The 12,998-nt window shown below is 44.0% G+C and overlaps 1 protein-coding gene across 3 annotated transcripts in view; it reads right to left on the reverse strand.

The window, feature by feature from the left end:
* FBXW11 (F-box and WD repeat domain containing 11) overlaps nt 1-12,998 on the reverse strand; it is a 59,363-nt gene that overhangs the window by 17,960 nt on the left and 28,405 nt on the right. For all 3 annotated transcript variants that reach the window (XM_030229158.2, XM_030229159.2, XM_050979873.1), the window contains 4 exons: nt 6,028-6,090; nt 4,772-4,997; nt 1,406-1,592; nt 148-238 (listed from right to left, as the gene is read on the reverse strand). In XM_030229158.2, coding sequence (XP_030085018.1) covers nt 148-238; nt 1,406-1,592; nt 4,772-4,997; nt 6,028-6,090 — 567 coding nt within the window. The remainder of the gene's footprint in view (nt 1-147; nt 239-1,405; nt 1,593-4,771; nt 4,998-6,027; nt 6,091-12,998) is intronic.

Here is a 12,998-nt window from a genome sequence, read left to right on the forward strand (position 1 = left end):
CTGTGCCAGGGAGCTGCTGAGGGTGTTTTTTACATCATCCCAAGAGCAGCAGTGACACAGATTCATTGCTCCAACATTCACCACTTCTGAAACCCCAAAATCAGCACCATTATCTGCCCTGCAGACTGGGTAGACCAGAACACCTACCTCTATATCCTGGATTATCTTTGGGTATAAGGACCTGTAAAATGAATTAGGGGGCCCATCTGTTGGTCTGTTTTTAAACAGGTACTGATCCCTAGAAAGAAGGAGAAACACAATTTTCAATGTACCACAAAGAATCCAAACCTCACAGGCAAAGCCTGCCCAGAACAAACCCTCAGCACATATTCTCAGAAACAGCTGGGAGAATTTTTAGTATCACTATTACAACCCTTGTGACTTTGCAATTTGACAAATATTTAGAATGTTCAAGGTTAAAAAGATAAGTGTTTTCTAGTTCTGATTTCCTGCTCCACAAGGTTTCATCCTTGTGCCATCCCCTTGCTCTGTACATGCCTTTGCTCAGGCACACCACTAGAGAGCACAGGGAAACAGGTTTCTGAGGCAGAACAGCTCTCCAGAAACTTGTGAAGGACAGGAAAATAAGGGTTTCTCTTTGAGAGGCTTCTGCAGCCCAAGCTGCTATTTTATACCTTAAGAAAAAAAACCAAAAAAAAAACCCCAACAAACAAACAAACAAAACCACCAAAAACTAAACCGAACAAAAAAAGTCCAATTGGAAAAACTTCACTTGAGAGAAAGTCCTGCAAATGTGCTGGCACCGTTTTTTGTGAGCTGATGGAACTGACAGTTCTCGCAATATAGAAATTCCAAATTTGCACAGACTCAAGCAAGAAAAAATGGTGTCAGACACGGAGCACAAAAGGACAGGGACAAAGGCAGAGCAGAAAGAGGAGCTGACAGCTTTGGCCTCCAGCCCCAGCAGAGGTCAGGAGCTCAGTAATACCCATTTCCTCTAAAGCTCCTTTTGGGCAGAGCTCATTGGAGGATACGTGCAAGAGGCCGTGCAGCAGCAAGGCAGCTCAGGTGTTACTGTCATTTTATGATAAATCCCTTTGCCGGGATTTCTTCTCCTGAGAAGCCTCAGAAAAGTAATATAAACAATAATTATCTGATTGCTTGGAATGTGGTTTGGAGGTTGCTTACCAACAGGTGCATCTTTGATTGATGTGAATTATTTAACCTAATGACTAATCCCAGTCCAGCTGTGTCAGGCTCCTTGAGTCTGTCACAGGTTTTTATTATGATTCTTTTCTAGCCTTCTGATGTCTCCTTTCTCTTTCATTAGTATAGTTTTAGTATATAATTTTCTTTTAATATAATACAATACCATAAAATACTCATCTCTCACCTCATCCTGGGACCCACAACATCACAACAATAATCCCACTCAGGCACTTACCAGCCCCTCCTCTCCGAGAGCCCCTTCCAGAGCGGGTCCGTGCGTACCATCCTCTCAATGAGCTTCTTCCACAGCATCCCCTCTGAGATGACTCTCTGCCATTCCTTACACACCAGCTCTGCTGCACACAGGGATCTGGCATCGAGATAGGAAAGGATGTTTTCTGCTATGTGATCTAAGCCTTGCTCTACAAAGAAATGAAGAGCAGTCAGTGAATGCACAGTAACAACCAAACCAGCTTTGCAAGACATTGAGAATCCAGAGCTCCGGGGCACGGCAGCAACGTGAGAACACTGCCATTGTCAGGGGCACCAGTTACAGGTGAGTGCACATAGAGACACCAAAATACCTCCAAGGTTTTGTCTTTCCTGCCTGTTGGACAATCTTTCTGCCCTGCAGGGAGAATCAGTAGCACAGTGCAGCAAAAGCAGCGTGGACGGGCCCAGGGAGGGGATTCTCCCCTGCACTCCGCTCTCCTGAAATCCCACCTGGAGTAGGGATCACATCTCTGGTGTCCCAAACACAAGGACATGGAACTGTTGGAGCAAGTCCAGACGAGGCCTTGGAGCTGCTTGAGGGACTAGAGAAGCTCCCCTCTGGAATCAGGCTGCGAGTGCTGGAATGTTTAGCCTGGAGAAGGGAAGGTTGTGTGGAGACCTCAGAGCCCTGCCAGTGTCAGAAAGGGCTACAGGAAAGTTCCTCTGCATCAGGAACTGCAGGGCCAGGACAGGGGGGGATGGCTTCCCTGACAGAGGGCAGGGCTGGATGGGATATTGGAGAGAAATTCTTCCCTGTGGAAAAGTCACTGCTAAGTCTGTTCCTTATTTCAAAGACCTGCAATTTTGCTTTCCACAAAACTCCCCTGAACCTGACATGTTGAATAACTTAATTTTCATGAGTAACATACACCCTTTGGCCAAGCATGAAAAAAATCTTTCAAACCAGGAGATGACGACCTTCTTAATTTTCCACTTTATTTCATGACAGCCCACTTTAGGCTTCAAACAGTCCTCACAAATCAAAGGAACTACTGTTATTTTTTTAGAGCATGAAGAAAGTATATTCATACAGTCCTCCACTGCACACTGAATTTCACATGGCCTTCATAAAAATGAACTGCAGCAGAAAGCAGAAACTAATATATGTGAGTCTTACTCATTTATTGATTTTTTTTCTACATAATTTAGGTAACTGTAACGTATGTCTAGTGGCCCTGTCCTTTGTGTCTGTGCTTTGGACCTGATCCTATTATGTTAATTAGGGTAAATATTTCAGTTGACATCCATTTTGGATGTAGCAATTTAAACTGGTGAATTTCTGCTAGGAGTAAAAATCTCAAGAATAGATTTGATACCAGACAATATGCAGGACTAAATTTAAGACACATTAAGGCCTGAAATAGCTCCATATCCCTATTTTACATTAAAAGACAGGGATTTGTTTTAGAAAATTTCTGAAATAGGTACTAAAGCCTTTCAATTTTCTGAAGTAAAATGGATTTGACATCTATTGGTAGACTTTTCAAAGGAAAATATGACACCCATCCCTTATGACTCTACAGAGTCTTTACAGTTTAACAGAAAATGGTGAAAAAGAGCTGTTGTTGATTAGAGGGAGCAGCTGAAGGTTTGGTTGAATTTCAATAATAAATTCAAACAATTAAAATTCACAGGGATTTCAAAGGTCCATGTATAAATCACACTTTGTATGAAACTGAAACCCAAATGTGGGATGTCAACCCTCTAAATGTGATCAACATTAGATACAAAACAGTCACACAGATCAGGAAACATCCCACAGTTACCACTCTGTCACTGAAAACAATTCCATCAACTCTTCTTCCATTTTCCCCACATTCTCACAGGTATAAAATTGGTCAGGACAGTGAGCAAAAACTACTCCTATTTACAACAAAAGAATTTGACTTCTTCAAGACAAGCAAATCCATCTTTTAAAAAGGCATCACTGAATATCCTGAGTTGGAAGGGACCCACAAGGATCAACTCCAACTCCTGGCCCTCCACAGAATGACCCCAAGAATCCCTCCATGTTCCTGAGAGTAATATTCCATTCTCCTTTAATGTGATTGCAGCCCAACACAGGATTGATTTCAATCAGCTGGGATTAAGTTCTTGGGTAAATTTAGACAGATGTTCTTTGCACGCCACAGCACCTTCAAGGAAGGCTGAACATGGGAATAACTCCCAGTATTTACATTGGGGACAAGCAACAGAAGTTGTAAAGATGTATTTTGGTATATACAAGTGTGGTGTAAACAAGTGTCACCTTACAAAGCTCCCAAAATTTTCTTAGGCAGAAATACATAACATGAAAGAACTGTATAACTCTGTATGAGCCCTGAGGTATAAAAGCAAACAAAATAAAATTTTAATTGAAGATCAGGCTTACACATGAAGGGTCTGGAGAGTCAGTCCTAGGAGGAGCAGCTGATTTGGAGTTTTAGGGTTTAGCTTTTAGGCTTTGCATGGCCTCTTCCAACCTCAGTGTTCAGAACTGTCCTGGCATTACTGGGATAACCCCACAGGCTGCTCACACACTGCAGGGTGAAACTGTGCCAGTGGGCTGGCAGGGGCACACAGAACGCACTGACCACCTACCTAGGCTCATTTCCCACTCTGAAAAGAGTGTCCACACTTTTCCCTTTCCAAGAATCATATGAATCACTGCCCCTAGCAGCAAGAACCCAGAGATACAATTTCTTCCAAAAACTTATCAAAAAATAAATACGACTTTACCAGATTACAACCTAGAGATTCTATATATCCCCTATGGCTGCTCTGCATTTTTGTGAAAAAATTCATTGAGCAAATGTAAAAACACATTTCATATCTGAACATATCAACACAGGCTGACACTTGTGGGTGTCAGAAGAGGTTGTGAGTAACTGAGAGGAGGAGTCAGGGCTGGACAATACAATAAAAATCCACCAAGTGGTTTTGCTCTCAGGTCAGCAACAAGAGTAGACAAACTAGATGCACTCACCTAAGCAGAAACTCAGAACAACATTAAAATGTAAGAGGTCCTAAACTAAAATACCTCTGCAGTAGCATTTTCTGTATGAACAAGGAGTTCAGACCAAAGCTTGCAGATACACAACTTTTGTGACAACTCAGTTCCAATTCCAGCACTAATTCTTTGGGATACACCAGTCCGACTATTTTAACGTGGAACAACACTGGCATCCAGTGGCCAACACAATTAATCACAGAAGGCATTCAGGCACCCTGCTGCCCTTTTTTGCAGCAGGAAGCAGCACTGGCTGCCTAAGGGACAACGGGAGTGCAGAGAATGTCCCCATGGGGCTGCAGAGCCCAGAGCAGTGCCGTGCCCATGCCCTGGGTTTACCTGGCAGCGCAGTGATGAAGTCCCGCTGTAACATGGGCTTCAGGTAGGAGTTAATATGTCCATGCTGATAGTGACACATCCGGGAAATGAGGTGTTCCACAAATTCCACTTGATCCGATTCAGACCACTGGTCAAAATATTTTATACACAAGTCTTTTTCCTTTTCGTAGTTTCCTTCTGATGGTCTTTTTCTTGAGACAATCACAGATGAAGTTCCATTACTTATCTGGGGTTGGAAAAGGAACATTATTTATACGTTAGTGTATATTTAAATATTGGTATTTATATATAAGCTATAGGAACAGCTTAATAAAATCTCTCTTGAGAAAGAACATGTAAGAAGATGCAAAGAAATAATAAAAACTAAATTTTAAAACACATTCTTCAATAAATGAGTTACATCAGATGAATTTCAAAGACATTTTTAAGTCTTTCATAGCCTTTGCTCCTAAATTACTACTTACATTGAAAGTCTTGAATTCTTCCCTTACACCTCTTACCACTTAAACTCCAAGGGATGTAATTGTTTTTAAACTACCTTTCCCAGTTTAAAACAGTGGTTTCCAGGCATATTGAAGTTTGTCTCCACAAATATTGTGCTCAGATTCTGGAAGTTGAAATAAGAATTCAAGACCCTCATGTCAGTGTTGCACTGGCTGTCCACAAATAAAAACTTGGAATCAAGGGCTTGGTTCATTTTTGCAGAACAGCTCCAGTCAATGTTTGGGACATGCACATGAACACCTCATTAAAATCCTAGGAGCTTCAGATCCTCATCAGGATGGCCCAGAACACCCTGGCAGGAGCCACTGCTGACTACTGAGCACAGCCTCAGAGTGATGCCAGCTCCTCTGAGCCCCTCAGGAGCCAAGGGGCTGCTGGGGAGCAATTGACAGCTCCAAATATTCCCAAACTTCTTCAAAGCAAATGGGTTGTGAGTCCTTGTCATGCTGAACTTCTCTTTCTAAACAACAGTCACATGGCTCAGAAATATCAATTAAGTTTAATCCCAAAGAGGCTTTCACAGAGCATTGTCCTTCTAAGATCAGCACAAACTATAAAATCTGAGCAAAAATGGTAATTTCTTGAGGATTATTCACTGGCATCATCCTTCACTCGAAGGCTGAGCTAATTTTAGGAGGATACAGCCAACGACATCCAAGGATAATTATGCAGACCCACGATTTGGACATTTCTCAAAAGCAAGAACATACAAAATCCTGGCACCTCTCCTTCTACATCCATGTTAGTCCTACCTGCCACAAAGTATTTTTCTTTGGAGACTCATCTTCATTCTGATCCTCCATTACTGACGTGTTCTGAAAAAAAAAAAAGAAAAAAAAATATTCAGTGTTCTGAATATTACTTCAGCTTTTTACTCTGTGACAATTTTCTTGCTCTACAAGCATTACAAAAAAGCAAATCAATTGAACAAATAAAATTCATTTTCCCAGTGAAAGGAATTCTCAAAGACTTCTGGCCACAAAACCTGAGTATTACAAATAGATTCCCCTTTTAACTGACATGTTTATCAATTCCATTTACTGTAAAGATAACTCCCCAACCCCGCTTCAATTTCCTTTGACAGGTTTTCATGCAGCCTTTCAACGCTTTTCTCACTGGGAAATAAATTCACTTTCATCCTACTCAAGCCAAAGCAATTAAACCTGTCAATGTATTCAACCAGCACTTTCTGCCAAAGTTAAATTGCGTACAGCTAGGCAAAAAAAAAAAAAAAAAAACCAAAAAAACCCACTATACACTACTTACATGCAACAGAATATGCTTTTTTCCCAGCTCTAGGAATAGGGATCATTCTCTGCAGAACATCTCTGCAATTCACTGTCCAGGCTGTATCTACAACCATTGGCAGCCTTTATTGCAGTGGTCTCCCTGCATCAGAATTGCTCCACACTATTGCTTTCCTCCCTTTCCTTCACCAATAAAAGATGGAAGCATTTCCACAAACCTGCAGCTGCAAATGTTTCTCTGAGCTCACCTCTGTCTCCCAAAGTAGTTCTCTCCTTTCTGCCCCTCTTTGTTGATGAGCTGCTCCCTTTTGCTGTCCATGGCACACCCATCATCTCCTCCCTGCTCCCAAGTCCCTCATTCCCAGGTAGTTCCAGCTTCCCCCAGCCCTGCCCTCCCCATCCCCATACCCAGGGGACTGGCAGAGGGTTAAGCAGGACAAACTGAGCGTCCTTAAACACCTGTAATTATTTCAGCCTTCTTCCCTTCTGTCTCAACAGGAACAAGGAGCCCAGGTAAAATATACAATGGAGTAAGTCACACAATTCCCTTACTCCTGACATCTTGGATTATGGGTAACTCCCCAGAAACTACATCCACCCCCACCCAAAACAAATTCCATTTCAAAAGCATTCCTCTCCTCCTCTTTCCTCCATAAGGATGTGCTGCACAAACTGAGAACCTGGAAAATAAACAGTGTCTTGCCTACAGCAACCCTTCCTCCCCTGCCCAGCTGCCTTGACTCAAGCTTACCCTGACCCCCTCTGAAGGTGTGGAAAATACATGGCACATGGGCTTTGAATGACAGGAAAAAAACTGTACCCACAAGTGATGGAAAGACTCAACTATCTGGTCTTGACACACAAGACAATGTACAAGCCCAGGAGGCGGCTGGAGGGGAATCCAGAAAGGAATAAAGGCAGGAGATGTTTGGGATGACTCCATAAAAACATGGATTTTAGTGTTTCTGGACATCCACAGAACAGACATCCACACCTTCCATGGTTTTTGAAGCCATAGTCTCTGCAGGGCCATCCCAGTTATTTACAAGCCCTATCCAGCCCCTCTCACAGGGGTACAAACCAGCGCAAGGGTAGCCTCTCCCCAGCAGGGAACACACAGCAGCCCCTCACTGACTGGGACCCAGCCAGCCCACACCAGTTACACCATTCTGGAAAGCAAACATGCCATCAGGGAACTATGCAGGGTGTCTTTGATTTTATTTAATTTCAATATGAATATGTAAAAACACTCATTAGAGTGATTATATGCTGTTAACTGTGCATCCAATTAGTGTGTCCTTAAACAAGTAAGGAACATCTCATGTCCTTTGGCAGCTAAAGGCTAAATAAACCCATGGATCCCGGGAGCTACGAGCAAGAACACTGACAATTTCAAACAGGTGGCTTGGGTCAGCAAATTCAGCAGAAATCCCACGTTTTATCCATCTATGCCCCCTAACTTTCCTTCAGCAGGCTATGGTGGGACTCTGCCATTGCATTTCTCCCTTTATCAGAAAAAATCTCAGAGATCTTTGCCAGCTTTCCCAGGGATGGAGACTAAGAACTGCCTCCTAAATATTATGTCATTCTAGGAACATCCAATAAAACTAGAGCACAGCAGCACTGTGACACAGAGTGCAGGGACACAAATGTCACCAAAAACCATCAAGACTTCCACACCAGCAGATTGTAGAGTGAGTTTCCCTCTGTGCAGTGCCCCTACTCAATTCCACTGTGCCTCCACTGCTGCCCAGGGAAGAACTGGGCAGAAGGCTTTGGGGAGAGGCCACAGTCTTGGAATCTCATAGGACCACAGAATCGTTAAGGTTGGAAAGACCACAAGGACCATCGAGTCCAGAATGTGCCCCATGGCCACCTTGTCCCCAGCCCAGAGCTCTGAGTGTCACCTCCAGGTGTTCCTTGGACACCTCCAGGGATGGGGACTCCAAATGCACTTCTGCCCAGAGACACTCCCATACCCTGCTACCATCTGAGCCATGACTGTGGGGGCAGATAACACCGCTTGATTTTTAGGCTGGAAATGAACACTGTATGCAGATATTCCACCAGGAAGTTGACAGCTGCATTCATTTGATGGCATCTACTACTACACCTAGTCTTTTCCCACCCTGACTCATTCCACACTTTCTTACTGTATTTTACAGCTTTTAAATCCTTCATCCTTTCCTTTTCTGCTCCCAAATACATATTTTGTTTACCCTATTATATCTTCTCTTCCTAATAAACTTGCTCTGCTTCTCTCTCAATCATTTTGGGGTCATTCCCCCCATCACACACATCCCAATTCAGACTCCAATCTCTCTCTCCAGCACTTAAGCCTACTAACTGGACACCAGGAGGTGATGGGTGGATCATCTGTTGGCTGGAAGAAGCCATTAGACAGCTTTGATCTGTCCTGTCCATTCCCAGCACTTGGCAGAAGAAGGATTTCAGAATTCCTGACAGCTGGTGTCACCAGTCCTGGCTCCTGGGCTCCAGCCCTTGTGCAAGAACACCGATAGGCATCTCAAAGTCCAGCTCTTCCCTTCCCTCAGCAGCACCTCTTGCTCCACATACAGTCAGTTTCCCAGGTGGCTTTGAAGTGGCATCACCACAGAATTCACCCCTATTCCCTGCAGCTCTGCTGCTGAACAACTCCAAGGCCTGATGGAAGCATTGACATCTCATCCCAGTGATCCCAGCAAGGCCGAGCTGCCCCTGCAGACACTCTCCAGGTATGATTTCGACCCTCACAAGAGCCTTGCAGCTTCTCACAGTGAGAGTAGAGCTCCTAAATATTGTCAATTCATCTTGTTTATAGGTTCATTTTTTCCAGGAATTCTTGTGAAGTTGCTCATGGCTCTTGCAAAAGTAGAATGATTACTTCCAACCAGCTGTCATTCCTTAATTAGTCAGCCTGGATTAAGTGCTCTCCATCCCTACTGGGAACAGCAGCGACAGCCAAGAGATAACAATGGGTCCAAGCTGGGATGTTTTGTTGCTGCCTCCCAGTTGTTGAAATCCAACTGAATCGAGTTACACTGAGCAAAGCCCCAGCCTCTATTTCCACTGACTGTAACCAGACATGCCAGTAAAATTCACACACTGCTCCACAAGCTGGGCAAGTTTAAAAGCTCATTTCCTGGAGATTTGTATCCCACATTCCTTGCTTAGTCCCACAGAAACTTCAGGCTTTCCTTATTCTTTCTGCTCGACAATATCTCAAGTTTATGGGATTTCTATGGGGCGCAGAAAACCATGGCAAAAACAGGATCACAGAACCTCTTTCTGTCCAAGTTACTTGGACAGAAAGAGGTTCTGACAAGCCTAATTACATCAAGCTAATTCCTTTTGAAGATTATGAAAAGCTTCCAAAATAGAAAGAACTATGAATGATCCCCAAAGGCAAAGATATTGTAGGTATTCTAAAACTCCATAAATCACAGTTTCAATGAAGATCCTTGGATACCAGGCAGCAACTGATGTCTCAAGTACAGCAGTTCCACAGATCTGAAGTTGTGAGGGGCAAAAGCACTCCGTATGTCCTAGGTTGACTATATGATGCTTTTATCCCCAATCGTCTTGTTCCGTTTATGCTGAATAGTGCGTTTTGCACCTTTAAGACTTGCTCCAAGGATTGAGGGGGGCAGAGGAGGCGCGCAGTTTGTTTTCAGACACTGAACTCTCTCCTACACATTCCTGCTCCTGGACTGCATTGTCTGCGGATGGACAGACAGCGCGACAGGGCTCTCTTTTTTTTTTTTTTTTTGCTTTTAGTTACTTTAGCTAGCTGAAGCAAAGAAGTTCCCTGGACTGTGGGTTTTTTTCCCTTTTTTTTCCCTTTCTTTGGACCTGTTCACACCTGCTTTGGACTGAACAACCATAAGAGCACCAGCAGCTCGCATCAGTGGCCACTGGGCTGGGCCTGGGCCACGGCATTTCCAGCACCGGAGGGACTGATAAGGGACTGAGTGAGCTGAACTGGAACCTGGGGAGGGGACTTTCTGGGTTTGTCACCTCTCTTGGAGCAGCAAGGGGTTTTATTGTTTAATATTGTTTAGGTTTTCTTGTTTAATAAACAGGTTTTTTCCACTTTTCTCCAAGGAGGTATTTTCTCCCGGACTGGTTGGGGGAGGGGCGATAGAATCCGATTTCCTAGAAGAGCCCTTTGGGGGTTCTCTCCCAAATTTGCCCTGAACAAGGAAAAATACATCAGTTGGCGCCCAACACGTGGCTCAAGAAAGTGGAAAAAAGCATTATTGATTGCATGTTGGTTGTGCTTGCTCTGCAGTGAGTTAAAGCAGTCAGTAGCCATGTTGCTTGAATTCGTAATGTCTCTTGGGGTGGAGGCCTTCATGTGGTTCTGGTCTATAAACCTTTTTGAGGATTCAATACCTTTCTGGTCACTAGGATTATTGTCCCTAAGACATAATTTTCATAGTACAGGGGCACGGATTGGAATAGCTATTTTGCTGGCCTTGGTGATAATGATTTATAGGGCATTTACAAGGTTACTGGAGTCTGCTTACAATATGTATGGTTTACGGTTTCTCCATCCTACCCTGCGTCCTAGTTCCGGTAGTATGTTTTGGGATTTTATTAGTAATTGCACCCAGTTTGTTAGAGGAGAAGCATGTATTTGTCCCGGTTCAGGGCAAATTTGGGAGAGAAGCCCCAAAGGGCTCCTCTGGGAAATCGGATTCTATCGCCCCTCCCCCACTCCCCCAACCAGTCCGGGAGAAAATACCTCCTTGGAGAAAAGTGGAAAAAAATATTAAACAAGAAAACCTAAACAATATTAAACAATAAAACCCCTTGCTGCTCCAAGAGAGGTGACAAACCCAGAAAGTCCCCTCCCCAGGTTCCAGTTCAGCTCACTCAGTCCCTTATCAGTCCCTCCGGTGCTGGAAATGCCGTGGCCCAGGCCCAGCTCGGTGGCCACCGATGCGAGCTGCTGATGCTCTTATGGTTGTTCAGTCCAAAGCAGGTGTGAACAGGTCCAAAGAAAGGGAAAAAAAAGGGAAAAAAACCCCACAGTCCAGGGAACTTCTTTGCTTCAGCTAGCTAAAGTAACTAAAAGCAAAAAAAAAAAAAAAAAGAAAAAAAAAGAGAGCCCTGTCGCGCTGTCCATCCGCAGACAATGCAGTCCAGGAGCAGGAATGTGTAGGAGAGAGTTCAGTGTCTGAAAACAAACTGCGCGCCTCCTCTGCCCCCCTCAATCCTTGGAGCAAGTCTTAAAGGTGCAAAACGCACTATTCAGCATAAACGGAACAAGACGATTGGGGATAAAAGCACCATATAGTCAACCTAGGACACCGTGTTTTCCTGCAGGTGAGTGGCACTGCATGGCTCCCCTCCCTTCCTCTCCCCTCCCTTTTCCAGCAGAAATCCATCAAACCTGGAGAGACTGCTCCAGATTTCCAGCAGGCTGCTGTTAGCCTGGGTTGCACTGGGCTCCAGGAGCTGGGAGTGCCTTGAGTCATTTAATTGCCTGGGCAGGAGAACAGCCCGGTGCAGCTTTGTTCTTCAGCCACTGTGAGCTCCAGTATCGGGAGAGCAATTATGGAAGTGATAGCAGGAAATCCTGGGAACTGGGGCAGGACACATGGGTTTCAGCACTGAGCAAGGCTCACAACACCACTAAGTTTCTCTGATGACAATAAAGCTTTGCCTGACAAAGAAAGGATTCACAGGATACAGAGGATGGATGGACAAAACAAGACAACAGCTGTGTTGCCTTGAAAAAAAAAAAAAGAGAGTCTTACATTTGAGCTTTAATGAAAGGGAGAGGAAGTAGGAATTTCTATGTCTATGTCTCACTGCCCTTGAAACTACACCAGTAATTCCCATCTCAGTTAAAGACCCAGCTAAGAATTCAACAGTCTAACTTTTCACAAGATTCCCACTCTCTGGAAAAAAACCACCAGGAAATTTCAGTTCAAGTTACAAAATAAGCAAAACCAATCAAAACAATTCCGCTAAACAGGTTCTGATGTCCTTTAACAAAAAAACAAATCTGACATTGAAGAAGCTGAAGAACCAACACAAAATAACTAATACATACTTGGATACCTCAGAGTCAAACTCTGCAGGTGGAGTACACGGCACTGGAGCTTCCAACCCCTCCTGAACCCAGTCTGCCACACAGGGACTGCTGGAGGCCCCAGCATGCATTTGCCAGGGCAAGTGAAGAATCTTCCATCCTCTGGGACAGCTGGAGCCAGCAGAAAGGGAGGAAGCTGGGATGCCATCTGCACCAGCTAAAAGTGATGAGCACATGCCTCTCATGGCTTCCTGCTTTTAATAGAGCCAAAAATTGCCAAACACTCCGGAGCATTTCCAAATGGAAAGTGAGCCTCTCCTTGAGGAGAAATGGGCAGCATTTCCTAACCCAGGAACCTGTTAAACAGTGTTTGTTAACAACATCTTAATATTTGATCAGGGATAAGAGGGGATTTTCCTCTTCTAACTATGGA

The sequence above is a fragment of the Serinus canaria genome, chromosome 13 (assembly GCF_022539315.1).
Source record: "Serinus canaria isolate serCan28SL12 chromosome 13, serCan2020, whole genome shotgun sequence".
In the NCBI taxonomy this organism is placed as follows: domain Eukaryota; kingdom Metazoa; phylum Chordata; class Aves; order Passeriformes; family Fringillidae; genus Serinus; species Serinus canaria.